Source organism: Dromaius novaehollandiae, chromosome W (assembly GCF_036370855.1).
Source record: "Dromaius novaehollandiae isolate bDroNov1 chromosome W, bDroNov1.hap1, whole genome shotgun sequence".
Classification (NCBI taxonomy): domain Eukaryota; kingdom Metazoa; phylum Chordata; class Aves; order Casuariiformes; family Dromaiidae; genus Dromaius; species Dromaius novaehollandiae.
Genome location: NC_088130.1, coordinates 60,198,722 through 60,218,483, shown reverse-complemented (window position 1 = coordinate 60,218,483; position 19,762 = coordinate 60,198,722). Strand labels below are relative to the sequence as shown.

The following is a 19,762-nucleotide window of genomic DNA, read 5'->3' as shown; positions in this document are numbered from 1 at the left end:
CTCTCCCCTCCCAGGTTCCAGCAGTCACTAGCACAGGAACTTGCCCAGGTGAAGCTTGCATGGGACCCAGGTGTTCAATGGGCAGCAGTGTACCTACCCTGATGAGTTTGACTAGTCCCTGGCTGAGCATCTGGACCCCCCAGCACCCTGCGCTGCAGAGTGTGAGAAGGGCACTCTCATTTCTTTTAAATTTGCAACCTGATCATTTCAGGGATAGACACAGATCATTTCAGGCCCAGGTAAAACACTATCGCAAGGGCAGCTGGGCTGGTCCCAGGAGCACTGCAGTGGGACATGAGGCTGTTTCTAGCTGTGGAGGCAGAGGATGCTGGGTTAGCTCCCAGGAGTGGGAGAAGGAGGCTTTGAAAGATCTTCATGGTTTGCAGGGGGGCCAGCGCACTTCCAAGTGGGTTCTGGCACAGCTGTCAGCACCAGGAAAGGGGAGATGAGCTCAGTGGCCATGTGGGCTTCAGTACTACTCTCCCAATCTGCAGGCCAGAAGTTCCTCGGACCTGCTCCCTGGGACCTCGCAAGAACTTCCCCATGTAGTTCAAGAGCCCAGCTAAGACTGCGGCTGTGCTTGGAGCCTCCTTTGTTTTCCCATCACTCTGACTGCTATCCTGAGGCCTCTCCCCTCTGTTTCCTGTAACAAAGGATCCACGAGCAAGTCTGTGCGGCAGGGCACACAGCCAGCCTGCCTTATCAGACACAGAAGAGCTAGCCAGGGACTTTCCACTCTTTGCTCTTGTGCCCTGGTAGGAATACCAGCCTGATACAACATTTGCTTCAGAGACTTCCCCAGCTGTCCTGTCCTGTGCTGCCTTTGCCCTTCTGACAGCTCTGTCCCCACTGACTCTGACTTTGCTCTCTCTGACTACTTGTTCCTGGTTCTGATCACCCTCTGCCTGGAAATCCTCAGGCAGAAGTGTCCCACAGGAAGGCTGGGAATGAAAACATTGCCTCTCAGGCGTCCTGCAGCTCTCTTTACCACTGGCACAAACTTTACAATGGGCACAAACTGAAACACAGGCAGTTCTGTCTGAACATAACAAAAAAACTTCTTTACCGTGAGGGTAAATGAGCACTGGAAGAGGTTGCCCAAAGAGGTTGTAGAATCTCCTTCCTTGGAGATATTCAAATGCCATCTGGACACAATCCTGGGCAATGTGCTCTAGGTGACCCTGCTTGAGCAGGGGGGTTAGACTAGATGATCTCCAGAGGTCCCTTCAAACCTCAGCCATTCTGTGATTCTATAGTACTGTGATTCTGTGTCCATACAGCCAAGAAAAAAGCTTACCTGGGAATTTCTGTGTTTGACTCTTTGTCCATATTGTCCCTGATGGCCTGCATGAGTGTGGCATGGAGATGCGGACTCTCTTCAGACAAGAGCTGGTATCCAGCTTATCTCCCTTGGCTTTCAGAGCAAGCCCTCGGTAGTAGAGTAATGTGAAAATGTTGCCCCTAACCTGCCATCCATCCTCACACAGACTGTCTGGGATGGGAAAGCCAGCCTCCTGAGGAGGAGAAGCAGTTTGGGATGGTTCAGACTGGAAAGTACTGGCCCAGGAAGGGTAATTATCAGTGCACTATACCCAGAAGGCTTGTTTGACTGTGATCAGTAATAGTCTGCACGGGGAGAGATCCAGCCCTAGGAGGAATTCCCTCCCAGACTGAGCTATGAGGGGAGAGAGCAAAGACCCTCCTGAAACCCAGCCAGAGCTCTTGCAGAAAAGCACTGTAGGGTCACGTTTGCAGGGCTGGGGTTAATGCCCTGCCTGAAAGAAGCAGCTCTCTGCTTACATTTGCCTGCGTGCAGAATGGGAAAGGTTGCAGCCTCAAAATGGATGATGCGAGTGAGTCAAAGCCCCTGGAGACAGTCAGGAGCTTCTGCTCTGCACAGGCATGTCCCAACAGCCAGCACAGCCTGTGATGAATGTCCCGGCATGTTCTGGTGCACCACAGCTCCCCAGCATTTACTATAGACAGCAGTAGCAAAAGGAAGACAAATGAGATCCAGAGAAACTCAACCTGCCGTTGGCCTCTTCTGTCTCCATTTGCATGTATCTTTTCTTCTCCAAGGCCATGTCTCTCTTCTGTTTAGGAGTGTGTCAGTCTTTTGGTCCTATTCCAGGTGTTTCCCCCTCCTGCCATTCCTCATTCTGTTAAAGCGCTGAGCATGGTCACTTCAGGGCCCATTTTGGTCAAAATCCTCTAGGCTTGGATGCCTTTCACCAACCAAACATCACAGCCTCCATTTGGACCTGCCCACAGGGCTAGGCAGTGCAGATTTCCTGCCAGCCAAACTCTCATGACTGTCTCCCACTCAGAAATCCTCATCTTGAATCTCACAAGGGTAGAAATAAAACCACCAGGTAGATGGGTCCCTCACTGAGTTCTCTGGAGAGAGAGAAGAAGCACTGTAGGGCTCCCCCCTTCCCAAGACATCGAGTCCTGACCCTGCTCCTGAGCAAGAGGCTATATGTCAGGAGCCTGGCAAACATTCAGCTATGGCAGCCACTTTGGGGGAAGGAGCTTGTGCTTGGGATCACTATGTTTTAAAGTAATTTCCTTGCCCAGGAGCACTTTCCATGCCGGGTGGGATGAGGGGTGCAGTCAACAGACTGAAGGAGAGACAGCTCTGGAGGCCAGTGCTGCAGCACGTCTCCATGCCGTAACCACACAGCAGTGTGATGGGAGATGGGGCCCCAAAAGGCCTCCTTTGTAAGAGCAAAAGGGTTTGTAACACAGCTGTCTCCCCACCTTCCATTTGTCCAGGCTGTTTTGACGAAAAACTGCATGCACGTATGTGCGGCATCCAGATGACGTGAACCAGAGACACCCACCCCTAACACAATGCAGATCTCATGCCCTCTCTAAGCTCCTTGTACCTTCTTAAGACTTTGCACCAGAGCTGACTCGAAAGCCTGGGGGAGAGGCAAGGAAGAAATGTGATCTGTCTTGGAGTGAGAGAGTGCCATCCTGTCTGCTGGATGGGCGAACTGCTCCATCTGGGGCAGAACAAGCAGTGGAGCAAGGTGTGCCCAGCACTGACACATGCCTGCCATTTGGAATAAGCATGCCAAAACACTCAGCTCCACCACGATTCCTCCGGCAGATCTGTGGGGAACCTAGGCTTGCAAGGACAGGTGGTCTGGAATACATTTGGCGAGATGGGAACAGCATGTCCTGCCAGCCAGCTCTCCCACTTCAAACCAGCCTTCATTTATCTCTGAATGAGGCACCACAGCTGCTTTCAAAAGTCATTTGATGCTAAACTCTTTGGCTCCACATTTCCCCTGAAGAGCACTTTTCTCTCTTTGGGTTGCTTTTTTTTCCAAACTCAAGTCTCAAACTGTGCTGGTGAAACAGATCCAAAGCTGCCAAAATCCTTGCCACCAGCACAGTAGCGTGTGGCCCAGATGGTCCCCAGTGACAGTAAGCAAGTCATTTTTCACTGCTGAAGACTTTCACTCTGCTATTGGCATCTGCAGAGCCTGCTTGCCTTCAGAGGGGATTCGAGGACATAATGCAAGATCTGCATCCTTCAGCTGGGCCTGCCAACCTCTTTGCACACTCTCAAGACAGTTTCATGCCATGGGCATTAGGTCAGCTCCTGAATTTGCACCAGGGAAGAAGGGCTTCTTGTGGCCATGGGGTGCCTCATGTCACACATTCAAAAGATGAGTGGGGAATTCAGAGTGTAACTCTTCCCTTCCACCTCCTCCTTCTAGAGGGATCCCCAAGATCACATTCTCTGTGACTTCATGCAGCCCTTGGAGAAATAACATAAGCCAGAGAAAGCCCACCTCTCCCACTGGGAACCCAGTAGACCAGAATAGGCCAGTGCTGCTTAAATTGTTCCAACAAGCAATGATCTAATTGTAAAAGTTTCCAGCAATGAAGACAGCATTTCCCTAGCTGCCTCTTCTGGATAAATGAAATTTCCCCCTAATGTCTGACCCCAAGGTCTCCTGTGATTTCATGTCATACCAAAAGTAAACTCGGAGAGTAGTTCCTTCACTTCCTTTTTGCAGCAGGCTTCTGTGCGTTTGGAGACCATCTTATCTCTTCCTAGAAGCTTCTTGCTTCTGCAGTAAACCCAACTCCTTCAGTCTGTGCTTACAGTCCAGGGTGTCCAGACCTCTGACCAGTCCTGCTGTTCTTCACAATCCTTCTAAATAATCTCACACCTTTCCAAAGCCCAAATGTCCCATCCCCTGCTCTACTCCAGGACCACCTCTCCAACTAAGAGTGGATTATGAAACTCCTGTAACACAGGATCACTTGTGAGTAATGCCCAGGATCCTCAATGAACATGGCTCAGAGGTAAATTAAAATGTGGTCCTTGCAGGAGGGAAGGGGGCAGAGTCTGGCTTCATTGATAGCAATCTACAGGATTTATACCCCGTCTTCCACATCCCAATAGCTGCAACGCTGTCCCCATTTCTCCATTCACCACTGAAACTGCTTCCAGACTGAGCTGCAGCTTTGAGCACTTCTTGGTATGAGGCTGACTCACCAATGGCTCTTTATGGTCATTATTTGCTTTGGTCCACACTAGCACAGAATGCTAGAAGATGCTCATTTTTGCCACAAGCCACCTGCATTTGATTTCCTATCAGCAAGACTAGTTAGTAGTCTGGCTTGAAACCAGGCCAGGGTGGAAAGAGCTTCCCTCCAACCATCCCCCGTCATCCTTTAAAATATCTATGGTTCCTAGTGTTTGTGCTGAGATACGGGGCAATACAACCCAAATAGGGCAGATCATCCCTAACCCAAGTGAGAAATGGCAACGAAACCTGGCAACCCTGCAGCCTCCAACACTGGCAATTCCCTGGAGGTAGCTGGCCTTGGCCAGGGTGGGGAGAGGCAGATGCTGGAGAACTGTGCAGCAGCTGGGAAATGAAACCAAGAAGCACTGTGAGAAGAGGGTGAATCTGTAGCTGTAGCGTATCTGGGACACTTCTGCTTTTGTTCTTTGCAATATAGTGGCTGTCATCCATCACTGTAAATACTGACCAGTGCCTTTCCAAAAGCCTCATCAAATAAATAAAAGATGGTGGTGGGAAACCACAAGTTGCAGGGTCTTTCAAGAAAAATGCTTGAGTTCTTTGCCAAAGACCACCTCAGAGGCTCAGAAGACTCCCAATAGCAAATGTTCCCTCTCTGGAGCATCATCTCCCCAGAGACAGTGGAAATGGATGGCTTGATAGTTTAAACAAGATTAATGAATGTGCATGTAAACAAAGTCACTGACAGTGTGGGGACAGTCAGTGCACAGCCTAGCAGAAGAGGGGTTTTCCCAGCCAAAACGTCTGCAAGGAGTAAATCTTGCTTTCTGTGGGAAAGCAGAGAAGAGAGAGATGTATTTGGTGGAGGGAGCAGACTGAAGGCTGCAGAGGGTGAGCCTCCCACGCCAAGTAGCTGTACTGCACCTTTAGCCGTGCTACAAATCTGCACTGAGACAACACAGCTGCCTGGGGCCTAAATCCCTTTAGAGAGCCACAGAATGGCCACCACTCAGGCAAAGCCTGGGGCAGAGGGGACCAGGGCCAAATCAGCATCGCTAGAATCACCAGAAGACCCGTTTTTATCCCTGAACCCTGTGTCACAGATAGCCTTTGGAGAAAGGCTCTTTCAGCATGACCCAGAACCACCCCGCATCCCACCCTCATCCATGAGGGGCAGGGAGAGGTCTAGACCCATTTATGGGCTCCCCTGGTCTCCCTTGAGCCACCTGCCTCCCCCTGCTCTGCCTTTGGTGGACATAACACACCTCAGGCAGGCAAGGAGGTGTCCTGGAGCAAAGCCTCCTCAGCTCATTGAGGACCCATGTGATCTCAGTTCCAAATACTGGTGAGGGGGACAGAAAGTGGGCACCACAAGGCCAAGCAGAGAGAGGGACAGAAGACCTCAGGATTAGACCCTTGCACTAGCTAGAGCTGAATAAGGATCCCAGGAAGCAGCAGTCTTCTGGCTGAGATGGGACTTATCCCAACAGATCTTCTACAGAAGAAACAGAGCAACCTCAAGGCAATCCTTTAAGGTGTATAGGCTGGAGGTAATTCCAAGATATTCCTGGCCTTACATGTCCGAGACCACTGTCAGGGAGGCCACGTTCATTTCTTTCCAGCCCCAAGGAGCAACATGAGCCTGCAAGTGAGAGGAGAGTTCCTGGGGCACCAGTGTCTGGGGAGGGCAAACACAGGCTTTTGAATCCCAGATGGCCTCAGGTAATTTCCCAGCCCTGGTTCTCCCTCTCCATGGCACAAGCCTATCCTGAGGACAGGTCCTGCAATGGCCCATGGCTTGAGGCATGAGGCAACCCTCCTCTGGGCTCATGGCTTAATCCAGGACGGTGACACATGCGTACAGCCAACAGTCCCAACCACGCTGCAACTACCACTGATTTAGGAGCGCTCTGCCAACCCAGTTTGGAGGTAGAGCAAATTGGGCCCATGCCTTTTTCATTTTCAGGCCAGGCTGCCTTCCCTTGGGCAAAGAGCAAACTCACGGACAGCTACTGAGGTGCAACATGTTTTATTCCCAATAACCAGTGGCCAGGAGAAACAAGAGCAATCAAAGCTTGTCAGGAACTCTCAAACGCTGATTTATAGCTCAGCATGCAAATTCCAGACAAGCTTACCTATGGCTCAGCTCAACCAAGCACAAAATCAGGAGGGAAAGGTGGGGAATGTCACAGCAAATGGCATTGAGCCTCCCATTGCTGCCTGATGGTTTATGGGGAGGGATGTCTAATAGGTACTTTCCAGAGAGATTCCTGGCAGCAGGACAAGTCTCCTGTTCGTTTGTCCTCTTGGTTTTCTCCTTAGTCTTTAGGTTCTAGTGCTACTGTGCATAGCAAGAAGATGGGTGTATCTGAGAACAGAGAGGATGGCCAAGCTTGGTTCCCTGCTCCCCTTCCAAAGGGCGATCTCAGCCCTGGGATCTCAGCCTGTCTCAGGCAAGGGTGCACCTGGCTTGTGACTGAGCCAACACTACAATGAATTGGAGTATCAGCTCCTTGCAAATGCACAGAAATGAGCCCTACGTGGGTACAAGAATCCTCATATCAGGCAACTTCTGGGCTCAGTTTGATTCCAGGGACCTGAGCCATGCTTTCAGGTTGGATTAGAAAAGCATCCTGGTCCCCTGCTCCAGTCCCGGGGATCATCAACCAAGCAGCCAGACCACACCAGTGTGGGGGGAGTCTCCAGGGCACTCCCCAGTGCGTGGTAGAATAGGGGGCACCGTGGCCTTTCCCCTGCCAGAGGACCTGACAAGGCTTCACTGCCGTTCCTGCCCTCTGGTACATGCTCTTGCACTGTTTTACACTGCCTAACACTTGTGAAGAAGACTGTGATCATAACCCCAGATCTGATCTGCAACACATGGCTGGGGATGGGCCAGAATTATGGGAAACCCACCTCCCTGCTTCATTTGAGTTATTTCTTTGTTTGGAGGAGTCTGACCAAACATCCAGGCACTGAAGGGCAGGGTGAAACTGAAAAGCTGGTGGAGAAACAAAACTAAAAGCTCTGGTCAGGGGTAGGCTCTGCACAGATCCAGGAAGGGACTGGGAAGCCCCAGGCCCAGCATTTCCAGGCAGGTGAGTGGGGTATTGCCAGCCACCACTGTTTGTGGGTGATGAGAGCCGGAGATGGCTGGGTCATCGGCAGGATGGGGCTGGGCAGATGGGCAGAAGCTCATGCAGTGCTTTGGGGTCCTGAGCTCCAGCTGGCCATGCTCCCTCCCTGCCAGGGCACAACTGCCCTGTCCTGTGGGCTCCCCAGTGCAGTCGTCTGCCTACAAAATGTCCAGATTTGCCTGTGCCCTCTGCTTTCTTGTGCCAATGAGGAGCTACTGGGACACAGCTCCCATCCCTGTGGGTGCAGCCCTGCGTTCTCTGTATCTGCTCCCAGGAAGTGCTGGAGGATATTCAGCCACTTTTCTGTGTTTGCTGATGGTGTGAGCTCGATGTGCTCTATTCTGCAAGTAGGTACCTGCATGCAGGTTGAGCATCCGGCAAAACCCTGCAAGACCCTCTGAGTCCCAAAGAGCCTGAGACTTGTCCTGTCGCAGCAAGGGCTGGCTGGAAGGGAAAGTCCCTCAGATGTGGGAGGCCCAAGCATCTGCCATGCCCAGATATGTAAAAGGCCATTTGAAAGAGGACAGAGCCTGAGGGTTTGCTATGTCTCAGGATGGGGTAAAAAATGGCCTGCTACATTTGTAGCAATGTAAGATTAAAATTAGCAAGCGGAAAACCTCAAAACCTTTGTGCAGTCTGTGTAGGGATGAAACAGAAGGTCCATCAATACAGGGTTAAAAGCAGGTTATATGATCATGCCACAGGACATGGACGGTGGGTGCATTCAGCTCCTAAAATCCCTTCCAGCTCCACACTTCTCCATGCTCTGTCTCCTGTGAGCAAAGGCGAATGTGTTCCTCCAAGCCCTCATGCGAACAGCCCACCTAATGAGGCAGACTGGCCCCGAGGGGACCTGGGGATCGGTACAGAGCCTGGGCAACAGGTTCCTCCAGGCCAGGGTAAAAGCTGTAGCTAAACAAGCTTCTTGTCAAACACTGGCTCTCTGATGCCCTTTGTGAAATGAGCTGAGCAGATCTCAACTGACCATGCACCATCTGGAGGATGGAAGTTCCTCCTGCTTCCCCAGATGCCTGGCTGGGCAATACCACCAGGGACAGGCCAGCCACAGGAGGAGGGCTGCAGGGATGGTGCCAGCCGGAGGGTGAGTCCTGCTCAGGGGCCCACAGCCTGTACTGGCATCAGCCCATGGGACAGATTTCAGCAGAAAGTGTCCAGAGAAGCAGCTCCAGTGACAACATGTTGGAAATGAATTGGGAGCAAGCAGGGGCCTGGGGAGGAGAGATGCCAGTCCTGGATCCTCTCCATCACCCACATGCACTGTTGATTAGGCAAGAGTGAACAATGTGATGAGCAGAGACTAATGGGGCTTTTCTCTTCCTGGCTTCCTGCCCTTCCCAACCATCCGTCAGGTCACATCCTGCCACAACTGCTGAGAGCAGGAAGTCTAGGCAGGTCCCTGAACTCCTGCCAGGCAGGTCCAGAGCTGGTGCCAAGGGAGCTGTGCACATGGAGAGCAGCCCCTTGCCATGGCACCAAGCAGAGGAAAGCACTAGTGCAGGTAACAACCAGCCCTTCCGCAGGCAGACGTGCCTGGGATAAGTTCACAGCTCCCACAGTCACCTCTGCGCCAGGGAGCAATGTGGAGAGGTCCTGTGAGGGCCATGGGAGCTGTTAGCCTGCTGCCGATGCCACTCACCGCACCTCTTTCAGGGGAGGGTGCAGTTTGGCGTAGGGGCAAGCCTCTTCAGCTTCAAGCCTGACTGGGCCCTCTGTGTTTGTCCAAAGAGGAAGGGGGGACTTTTCTCTTCTTGCAGATTTGCTGTGGTCAGTTATTACCATTGGGGTTGGCACTGACTGTGGGTGCTGTGAATCGTGCTAGTCAGAGGGTGAGCAGGAAGTTTCTCCATGCTCCCGCCGCTGCCCCTTGCAGCTCCCCATTGGAAGGGTCAACACTGTCCAGCTCCAGGTAGACAACAGTACAGCTCAGCCACAGGAGATGGCAGGACCGGAGCTCTCCAATCACTCCAGAAGCAAATTTTGCGACATAGGGGTGCCTTTGCTATGGACCAGACACTACCTTCGCTCCTACCCTCTATCTAGGAATGCCACTGCTAGGTTGGACCCTAAGGCTCCAGCTGGGTAGATAGTGCCTGCTGTGTCATGTGTCCCCTGAATGCATTCTGGGAAGCATCCGAGACAGTTTTCACCACATGTGGGAAAGACAGAAGTGCTCTCCTGATCCCAGCTGTGAGACATGGGGGAGAACATCCCAGGACATGTCTAATTTGCTTGCATAGATGCAGCCTTGCTTCTCTTTCCCAGTCTTGCGCACAGTCAGCAGGCAAGGGGTTGTTTTTTCAGCTCCCTTGGAAAGCTTTTTGGTTACAATGTCTTATTAGTCCATGATGTGAGAAACAAGGGTCCCTGACGTGGATAAAGGACTGTGTGTGATTTGATCCATGCTCCAGAATACCTTAAACTGATCCCAATATGACCCTGGACCTTCTGAGGACATGTCAACATCATGTGGCAACGGATCCTCATCCTGCCACACTAACTTCTGCAAGTGAGGTGACGTTAAAAAAAAGAATAGGATAAGCATGGTGAGAGAGAGAAAGAAACAGGAAGACTTGGAAGATTTCTACTGAAACTTGCTCTTGGCTGGGACCCAAGGATTTTGACCCAGCAGTGATTTGCCACTTTCTTCAAGGAAAGTGGCTGCTTCCCTCCAAAGAGATCATTGACATATTTTACAAGAAAAACTCACTCTGCAGTTTACTTACGACATGCTGTTTTTTGACAGATTTCCAAGAGACAGGCTCTGGAGTGGGGACAGCTGCTGCAGGGCTGGAGGAGGAACACCCAGTCTGGCCACATACCTGGTTCAGCCCTGGCTGAGCTGGACCTGCAGCAGGCTCTGCTTTCCAGGACTGCATCTCCTCCTGTCCTTGACACAGCTGCTCCATCACCCAGGGGTCAGGGCAGGCTGGTGGCAGAGCTGGGGCCTGGGTCACCACACATACAAAAGACAAGGACCTGGCAGGGATTTGTGATGTACAGCTACATTGCTGAGATGGGCATGTTTACTGGCCCAAAAGAGCTGGGATCCACAGGCTTTGAAGCCACACTCTTACAGGGAACTTGGCCAAGCAGCCCTGCAAATCCTGACAGAAATTGGGGAACCTGCATCCAATGTCAGGGAGGTTGGTGCAAGCCCCTTCTCCCTCTGCTTTGCAAGGAACTGGGCAAGGCCCCAGAGCACTGTGCTCTTTGCCAGGGTAGCCTCCAGCCAAGGGTGAACCTGATCTGTCTCAGGCTGGCTGCTGCTGTCCCCTCCTGCAGCCTCTGTCCTGCTCTGGGACCCTGGGCACCAGCTGTGGCAGCTCAGTCCAGCCTGAGATCCACCCTGACATCCTCCCCCTCCCCAGGCATGGCCCCTCTCTGGGTGACCAAGCGAGCAGCAGGAAGGCTCCTGCCAAAGCAAGTACCAGTTATTCTCCTTTCGCACTCCTGCTGTTTGTCTTGGCCTCTCTTCCCATACCAGCTATCTTCCTCTTCCTCCTCCTCAGGATTGGGTTTCTGGAGCTGTCACTAAAGCTAATGAGCTGGGACGGAGCTGGTGTGAAGGCTCTGGGAAAGCAAGAGACAGCCGATCCCAGGGCATTACATGTGCTTAGATACCAGGGAGGAGGGCCTGGCGGAGGGGACCACAATTGGAACCAAAACCTCTGCTACCAAACCAAGGGAGCTAGTGGCCCAGGGGAGAAAAAGGGCCTGCCCTGGGCTGGACAGCCCAGCTTCTGCACCATCATGGTCATCATCCTCAGGACAAGACAGTGGCCATGTGGGCTTCTTTGCCTGGGGATGCTTATTTGCTGGAAGGTGCCGTGCCCCCATCCTGCAGCTGTGATGGTCATGATCCCAGCATCCACCTGCTGCACACAGCCATGGACAAGAGAATCCTGGGAGATCCAAATGTCCCCCTCAAAGCACTAAAGCCCAGCAAAGCATCCAACCCAGCTGGAAGCCCATCTCATACTTTGCCCTGGCCTGGCCCCTGCAGAGGGAAGTGCTGTTTACAGGCCAGTTGCTATAAACCCCAGCTCTTTCTGAGCAGGTCTCCTGCTCATCAGGAAGGTGCTTTGTACCCCAGAGTGGAAGGTGACCAAGCCACAGCCAGTTGAATGAAGCAGGTTGTGTCTGTACCTGCCCTGGACTATTCCTGCTTTTGGGGCCAGCTGGCACAGACCAGTCCATGTCCATAACAGGAAACATCTCCGCCCTCCAAGCAAAGGACTCTCATCCCTCCTGCCTCTCAGGAATGGCCCCCAGAACATCTCACTTCCAGACTGTGCCCAGCTCAATATGGGGCAATGTCGGCTGGCTAGGACCAAAATTGTGCCAGGGACAACACTAATAATTGGGTGAACAGTCATGTTTGACAGCGCAGCCTTCAGCAGGGAGAGCACAGTGTACAACAGTGGCAAGCAGTGATGTCTGCTGGCTGTGCCTAATCCCGCTTGTGCATGTTTGGCCAATGCTTTGGTAGGACAGAACAGTTTTATTCAAATATCGCATGGCCTGGGTGAGAGGAGAGTTCCCAATGTGATGCAATGCCACTTTGGGGCAGCAAGTCCCAGGGCAGACTGACTTATCTCGAGAGACCTTGTTATCCACAGCCCCAGTGCACAAACCCAGGACAGCCAAGATGCAGTGGCAAAACAACCAGGGACACCCAAGCTCACCAGTGACATGGGGTAGGAGCCTGTGGATGCCCTCTATGACTTGTTCTTGAGCATTCCCAGAAGCAGGGGCCCTGGGGTCTTTACCAGCCTCAGTTTCCCCAAAATCTCTTTCCTGTCCCTGGCACCCCAACTGACAGCTAGCACTGAGTCACCAGGGAATTGGAAGATCTGAGTCATGTTGTGCCTCAGTTTCCTTTTGACGCAAGGGCAAAGCTCCTGTTCTTACAGCTCCGCAGCAGGTGCTACTATTTGGTATCTGCGCTCTTTCCCCCTCGCTGCTGTCCATGACCTGTCAGAGCACTCCTGCACCTGCATGACCCAAGGCATCTGCCCATGCTTCCAACAGCAGCCCATGTCACAAGCTCTGCCACCTGGGAATTGGGGAGTGCTGGCCTGGCAGCCATGCAGCGGGATTGTAGAGGTTTGGTCTGCACGGTGCAATACTCCCACACTTTCCCCTTCGCCCCATCTCTGCCATGCAGCACAGCCTCCCAGGGACCTGCTCAAGCAGCCTTGTCTACTGGCACAGAGCAGGGCAGCAGCTGGACCACAGTTTTGAGGTACTCCTGGAAAAGATCTGAAGCCCAGCTCCTGGAAGAAGTGCCCTTCACCTCTCTGAAAGTCCCTTTTCCTTTTCCGGTGCCCAGCTCAGCCTCTTCATCCCCATGCTGTAGCAGGGAGCACTGACTGCAAGCAAACCCTGCAAGGCACTGCCTCATCCCCATGCTCGTGGCTGGCTTTGGGACTCAAATACAAGGCAGGCCAACTGCCTATTTGGGTTTTTTAAAATTTATTTATTTAACAAAATCATAGCAAAATAAGAAAGAGAGAGAGGAAGCAAGTTACACCCATAATCGTTGCCTCAAACAAATCTAGCAGCAAACACCTGAGCGTGGTGTGAATGCTGCTCACACATCGCTGCCCAGGCAGGAGCTCGGGGCTTTGGGAAAGGGAAGGGGAAGTGAAGCATCAATAACTGGCCTATTTCCAAACCACTGCCCCCGGGAGTCAGCACACAAGTTGTCACCATCACGCCAGTGCCCATCATTCATTTCCCTCAGGCAGGTGAGACCATGGGACAAGCACTGCAGTGGATGGCAGCGTCACACTGCAGACACCCGCTGATGGCAGAGCTGGGCAAACCCGGTGCATTTTTGCTGGGCTGCCACAGATACTAGCACTGCCATTACTGGCTCCATGAAGAAAGGGCAGGAAAGGAAAAACTGCAGGGATGCTGGGGCTTGAGAGAGGAACCACATCAGCTGTGCTGTGCTCTGAGGGGGTCTGGGTGATGCTCAGTGAGAGACAGGCACTGTGCATGGCTGCTGAGGGGCATCCCTATCCCTCCCCATGGCCCCTGCACTGTCTTGCCCTGACAGCCCCTCCTGGGCTACAGAGGAGCTCCGACCCAGGGATGGGAATGGAAACAAAAGGGAACAGGCCTGTGATGGAGGTCACGGCTGCTGCTCCGAAGGGAAGGCTGAGACCCCTCAAACTCGTCTTGCAGAACAATCCACCAACCAGCTTCCAGCCAGTTTCTGAATGTGGTGGAGGTGAAACGCCGAGACTTGGGGATGCCATAGCCCACATGCCTCTTTGGCTTGTGGGGTTGCTCCTTGCCGGGGGCTCAGTGCTCAGTCCAGCAGCTCCTGACTCAGCCTGACGCAGGTTTCTCAATCACACCAGAGACAGAGCGAAGAAGAGAGAGCAGGCAGGGCTCTGCGCAGCCCCGCGCACTGGCACATGTCCTGAGGAGGGTCGGCTGCGTACCCTGCGCCTGGAAAGGGAAGCAGGCCGGCTTCACAAGCTTCAGATTCACGGATGGGAGCTGGCCCCAGCTACAGGCATCGGGGCCAGCCGCAGGCTTCTTCGGAGTCTATATGACTTGAGATTTGGCCTGGGGAAGTGAAAAACCCAGCAGCAGGTGACTGTGATGCCTCAGGGGCAGGAGTCCCTTCCCTAGGGTCTGAGCAGTCACTGGGGATTTCCTCCTCTGGCCAAGCCGCGGTGACAAAGCAGAGGGGACGGGTGCCTGCATCTGGTTACAAAAGCACTGCAGCCTCATCCTGGGCATCCTTGCACAGGGTCATAAGTCTCCCTTGGCATCCAAATTTCCTGGACTGCCAAGGGATGGGCACTGCTGTGAGAAACTAAATCCTGCAAAAAAAGATGCAGAGAGGTGCAGCCAAAAAGGTGAGGGCTGCTTTGCTCCTCTTCCCCAGCCTTCCCAAATCACAGCAGTGCCACATCTGTGCGGCAGTGTGGCATACTGGGAGCTGGTAAGGTCATGGTCATGCCTATGAGGACTTGCAGAGCATCCACTAAACTCATTGCAAACTGTCTTTTTGCCCTTGTGAAGATGTACATGTTGCATCTCAGCCCAGGGAGGCCCTGGAGGCAGTCACCTTTCCCAGTCTGACAGAAGGTAGTTACTGGGTACAACAGTGCCAGGGCCAGATTTATTTCGCATGGAAGAAGGATTGCAGAGGGCACAGACTGGTCCCACTTTGAGGGAGGAGGGATGGAGACTGAGACGAATTATCCATTCCTATCTATGGTATGCTGCAACAGTCCCCTGGCTCTGGCCAGCATCCCAGTCATACTGGGAAAATACTATTTGGTGTCAGGTTAAACCCACCCATGGGCTGCTCCAATGCCCAGCCACAGAGCTGAGCCAAGGCAGGCTGAGGGCCAGCTCTTACCTTCCTGGCGGAGCTAGCGTCCAGCTTCTCTCGAAGGCGAATCACCCATGGGGCTTGCAGGGGGGCACAGAGGCGCTTGCCCCTTGTGGTGATGAACCTGCCAGGCCGACGGAGAAAAAAGATGACCTGAGCGGGGTGCCAAGGGGATGATCCAGCAGGACCTGAGCGCTCACCCGCCGGCTCTGCCACCACCCTGGCACAGGACTCAGAGCAAAGCACTGCCTTCCTCTGCCCTGCCTTGAGATGAGTTTCTTCCCTGTCTTTTTTCCCTGGTGTTCCCCTCCCAGCAGGTCTGTCCTGCTCCGTTTGGGCCTCTGACCTTTCCCCATCCCTTTCCATTCCCTCGCCTCCAAACTCAGCCCCATCTCTCTCTGCACTCTCCCTCCACCCTGCTCGGCCTCCCTCCCTGCAGAGTCCTTCCCTGGGGCATGGCCAGCTTGGGTTTCTTACACTGTGGCAGGGATGACGCAGCCATCCTGCACCAGCTGTATCCAGTAGTCCTGCACTATCCGCCCTGGGATGTGATTCTCACTTGTCCGCAGGCAGCAGTCCACGACGTTGTTCCCACCGGACACTGGGGGAGGAATGTAACATGTGGGCTGAGGTTGCTCCCCACGGGCTGGCTGCAGCTTCACCACCCCCAGGTGCTCCTGCCAGTCTGAGCTCCCTGCACCCTGGGCCCCTTGGGAACAGCACTTGTGCAGTGAGTTCTCTGTGCTCAGCCAGGATGAGCTCAGGAGCAACAAATTGGGCTGGAGTATGAAAAGCAGGAGTGATTTCTGGCTGGGGAATATTGCTCTTGTCTAAGCAGGTGGACTCAGAGTCCATGTGAACCGTGGCCCCACATGCTACAGGGCTGCCCCACACGGAGCTGAGCGGGATGGTGCCCATGCTAGCCCAGTGCAAAGCTCAGCACTTCCACTCCCTACACGAGCCATGCCCTTGCACACAGCCCTGACTGCAAATGCACACTCGAGTTTTATTGGACCCACTCCCTCACACTGGGAGCCCTTTGCCTCCTTCCGACAGAAAGCAAAGAAAGCGAGAAACAGCAGGCTGGAGGAGGGCACCACCCCTCCTGCACACGTGGCTCACTCCTGCATCCCCGGAGCCAGCGCCTGCCAACTGGGCAGGGCAGGATGAAGGCATTCACCTGGCTCCGGGGCACTGTGATACAGACACTGAAGACACCTGTCCCCGAGGGGCCAGGAATGATTTTGTCTGTATTTGCTTAAGCTATGCCTGCTTTTACAATCACCCTGTTACCAGTTCACTCCTCACCGATCAGTCCTGTTACGGCTGACTGTCTGAACTTCTTGGCAGGGTAGGGGAGCCCAACCATCCTCCAAGCAACTGCAGTATTTACTGTTAATGCCTAGCAGGGCTGGCAATGCCCTGGGATTCTTATGCCTCCCCACAGCCTTGCAGACTCAGGAGATATTTGCTCATGCCTAGGCTACCCCACACCAAAGATGCAGCTTCATTTCCAGCACCAGGAAGGAACACATTTCCCCTGGTGTGCGCCGGGGTGCTGCGTCCACAGCAGTTCTGCTCTGGCAGGGGCACATGGGGCTGAGGCAATCCCAGCCTGATCTGCACAGACTGGGCTGGGGCACTGGGAGGCAGGATTGCTCCACAGCCTTTCCCAAGCCCAGCCTTCCCCCCCTTATGCCCTGCAGGATCCCTCCTGGGCTTCGGGCAGGACAGTCTCACTGGGATAGGATACAAGCAGAGGACACAGGAGGGCTGTAACAGAGTCCCGGTGATAGGTCCCTCTAAATGTCTGCTGCAAACCCAAAAGGAGACAAGAAGCTGGTTCCTCCCCCCTTCTGCAAGCAAAGCACCTCGAGAGGTTCCCTCTTACCGTTCAGGACACATCCCAGGACCAGGAGGCTGAGGCACAGCAGATGCAGGTGCTGCATTTTGCCACTGACTTCGGGCAGAGGATGGGCTGGGAGCCGGCAGTGGTCCTCCAGGCAGGAAAGGTGAGCACTCTTCACTGCTTCTCTGCGCTCTGATACTCGTGCACCACTGCCTATTTATCCTTCCAGTCTGTGGCTTTCACTTTCTTTTGGAGAAGAGAGATGGGAAGTCGCAACAAGTCTTGCCAGAGGCTGGATTTCAATCTTCGAGCAGTTCCCGAAGGTCCCAGCTGCCTTCCCTGCAGCTGCTGTCTGGCCCGAAGGCAAACACCTTTCTGCCCTCCCCGCCGCCGGCAGCCTCGGCACAGGCCTGCTGGCCAGAGCCAGGGTTGCCCTGGTGTCTCTCCAGGTACCTCTCTGTGCTGGGGGGAACCTGCCAAGCTGCTCTGCCCTTGAGGTTTGCCCTGCTCCCCTGGGTCCCCCCAACCTGGTCACAGGAGCCAGCTGGCTCCTTCTGCCCTCCCCAGCGCCTGGGTTCTTGGCACAGCCAGAGCCCGGCATTCGACCACTCTGGCTCCAGGTCACTTCTGTGCCCGCACTGGCTGGAAGGGGACCTGGCGTGCATGCTCCGCTCCAAGGCCACAAGCTCACGTGCTGAAAGGCAGCATGCTTCCCAGGTGTCCTGGCAAACAGACTAGCAGCCAAAGGCAGCTGCAGACTTTTCTGGAAACAGGTTTCTTGACACAAGAGCAGAAATCCCTGTGGAGGCTGTCTGCACCATTGCAGAGCAGCTCCCTGGCTGTGCAGGCCCTGCAGGGGGCAAAGACCAGCGCTTCTGCTGCAAACCTGCACTGCAAAACTGCACTCAGGGCCTATTTCTCCAGGAGAAGATGGATCATCACCAGGCCAGCGCTTACTGTGGCAAGGTCCCTTAACCAGGCTTCTTCAGCCCTGATAGGTGGCATACAGGATGCTGAGAGCAGTGGGTTTGTGCAGCCTGGAGAAGGGAAGGTGAAGGGGGTCTCCTTGCTCTCAGCAATTGCCTGATGTGGGTTTGGAGAGGCATCAGAGCCAGGATCTACTTGGAAGGGTCCAGAAACAGGATGGGAGACAGCAGCACAAGTTGCATCAGGGGAAATTCCCATTAGCTACCAGTAAAAAAATGTTCCCAGCGAAGGTGGCCAAACCCTGGAGCAAGACCTTTGTGCTTCCACCTTTTTCCTTGATCCAGCCTTGGCCTTTCATTTCTCCTTGATGGGGAGGGCTGCAGAGCCCTTCCAGAGTGAAAAGCACCCACCTGGTGACAAACCACAAGGTTGGGACTGGAGGAGGTCAGTGGCTCCCTGGGCTCTTCCTGGATGTACAAGTCCCACAGATAGCAAGCTCTGCCCCTTCGCTGATCCACAGTAAGAAGCAAGAGGAGGCTCCAGCTGTGCCATCAGCTGAGGTGTCCCCATCCCTGCACCAGCACAGGCTCCCACCGTGGGAGAGAGGCACCAAAGCCCCATGTCCAGCTGCTTCCCATGCCCCAGCAGGCCAACCCCATGCCAAATGAGTTAGGAAGGAGCTGGTGGGCAGGACAAACCTTAAAAACAGGATGTAGTAGATTAACTTCAGTCAGCACCTGCCTCCTTTTATCACTCACAAACCATCTTTATGAGAGGGAAATCTTGGCTGACAGAGAGGGGATTTAGGCAGCAGAGGATTAGTGTCAGTCATCGGCCCCAGCCTCCTTGGGAGTTCTGGGGATGCAGGCTGACTCTGGCACCTGGTTTCCATTGATCTTCCCAGGGCTGTGCCAAGGAGACCCCACAGCAGGGATGACCACAGCTCCTGGCTGCTGACCACCAGGAACAACCTCTCTTAACCCAGAGTGTTCTTCCCAAAGAGGGGGTCTGCCAGAGCGGCGTCACACAGGCAGTGGTGTGGGGGAAGCTGACAGTGAACCCTTGGCCCCTTGCATGTTCAGTGTGTTTTGCTGCTGCTGGGGCATGCCTGAGAGCTGGTGGGGATGCTGTGGGTCCCCTCATGTGAGCCACCTCCAGATACTGCTGGGGTCCAGGTCCTCCATGGCAAGTGGCTCTGATCCAGCCACTTCCCTGGCACAGGATGCTCCTGGTCTTGCCTGGCTGCGGGGTAGCCACACATGTCCAATGTTGGGAATACATCCTGCTGGGGGTTAACCCCTTAACTGCCTCCAGCTGCCAGTGACCTGAGCCAGGTGTCGGTGACTTCTGCTCCTGAGCCACCTGCAATCCCTGCTGACATATGCTCGAGGAAGAGAGGCTCAGCCTCCTGCCAGGAGCTGTCTGCATGCCAAGTGGGTGAAAGCACAGCCAGCTCCCCAGCAAAGGCACCGGAGGGTGAGGAAAGGGGCTTTCCGCTGGCGTTGTGAAAGGGGGATGTGGTGGGTTTCCCCCCTTCACTGGGGTCAGCAGGGTTTCTAAGAAGTGAGTGGTCATCTCTGAAGTCCATTGCTGTGGTATGTACGGAGCTGTCCCCATCCCCCTCGTAGAGCTGAGCCAGGAGCTGCGGGGAAGCAGTGCAGTGTGCACAGGCCAGAAGAGAGGGAGCAGACAGGGAAGAGGGGAAATTTGAGGATTCAGGCTCTTGAGAACACACTGGTAGGGAATGGACAGGGAATCTGACTTTATTTGGGAACAGGGGAGAGCATTGTGTGCACTGGCCCACTAAAGCCTTGTCCGGAGCACAGGAACTCCAGCCCCATGGAGCTGCACGGCAGGCAGACACATCCCTGAGCATCCGCCCCTGCAGCCTTTGCTAATGAAAGTGGAAACAGCGAGGCAGGTGGGATCCCCGTGGGAAATGCAACTCATTGAAATG

The 19,762-nt window shown here is 54.0% G+C and overlaps 1 protein-coding gene across 1 annotated transcript; it reads right to left on the bottom strand.

Annotated features, from left to right (window-relative positions):
• Positions 1-13,136: 13,136 nt before the first annotated feature.
• LOC135324251 (C-C motif chemokine 19-like) lies at positions 13,137-17,050 on the bottom strand. The gene is made up of 4 exons (XM_064500120.1): positions 16,921-17,050; positions 15,507-15,630; positions 15,057-15,153; positions 13,137-14,251 (listed from the first exon to the last, which is right to left on the bottom strand). The coding sequence occupies exons 1-4, from the start codon at positions 16,976-16,978 to the stop codon at positions 14,231-14,233; spliced, it is 300 nt and encodes a 99-aa protein (XP_064356190.1). The 5' UTR covers positions 16,979-17,050; the 3' UTR covers positions 13,137-14,230.
• Between the last annotated feature and the right edge of the window lie 2,712 nt (positions 17,051-19,762).

Bases quoted from the DNA above. Each gene is read 5' to 3' on its own strand.
- LOC135324251 (XM_064500120.1), bottom strand. From the start codon at position 16,978: ATGCAGCACCTGCATCTGCTGTGCCTCAGCCTCCTGGTCCTGGGATGT. The intron at 15,631-16,920 runs GTAAGAGGGAAC...TTCCTCCCCCAG, and splicing joins CCTGGGATGTGTCCTGAACG to TGTCCGGTGGGAACAACGTC. The intron at 15,154-15,506 runs GTAAGAAACCCA...TCGGCCTGGCAG, and splicing joins TGCGTCATCCCTGCCACAGT to GTTCATCACCACAAGGGGCA.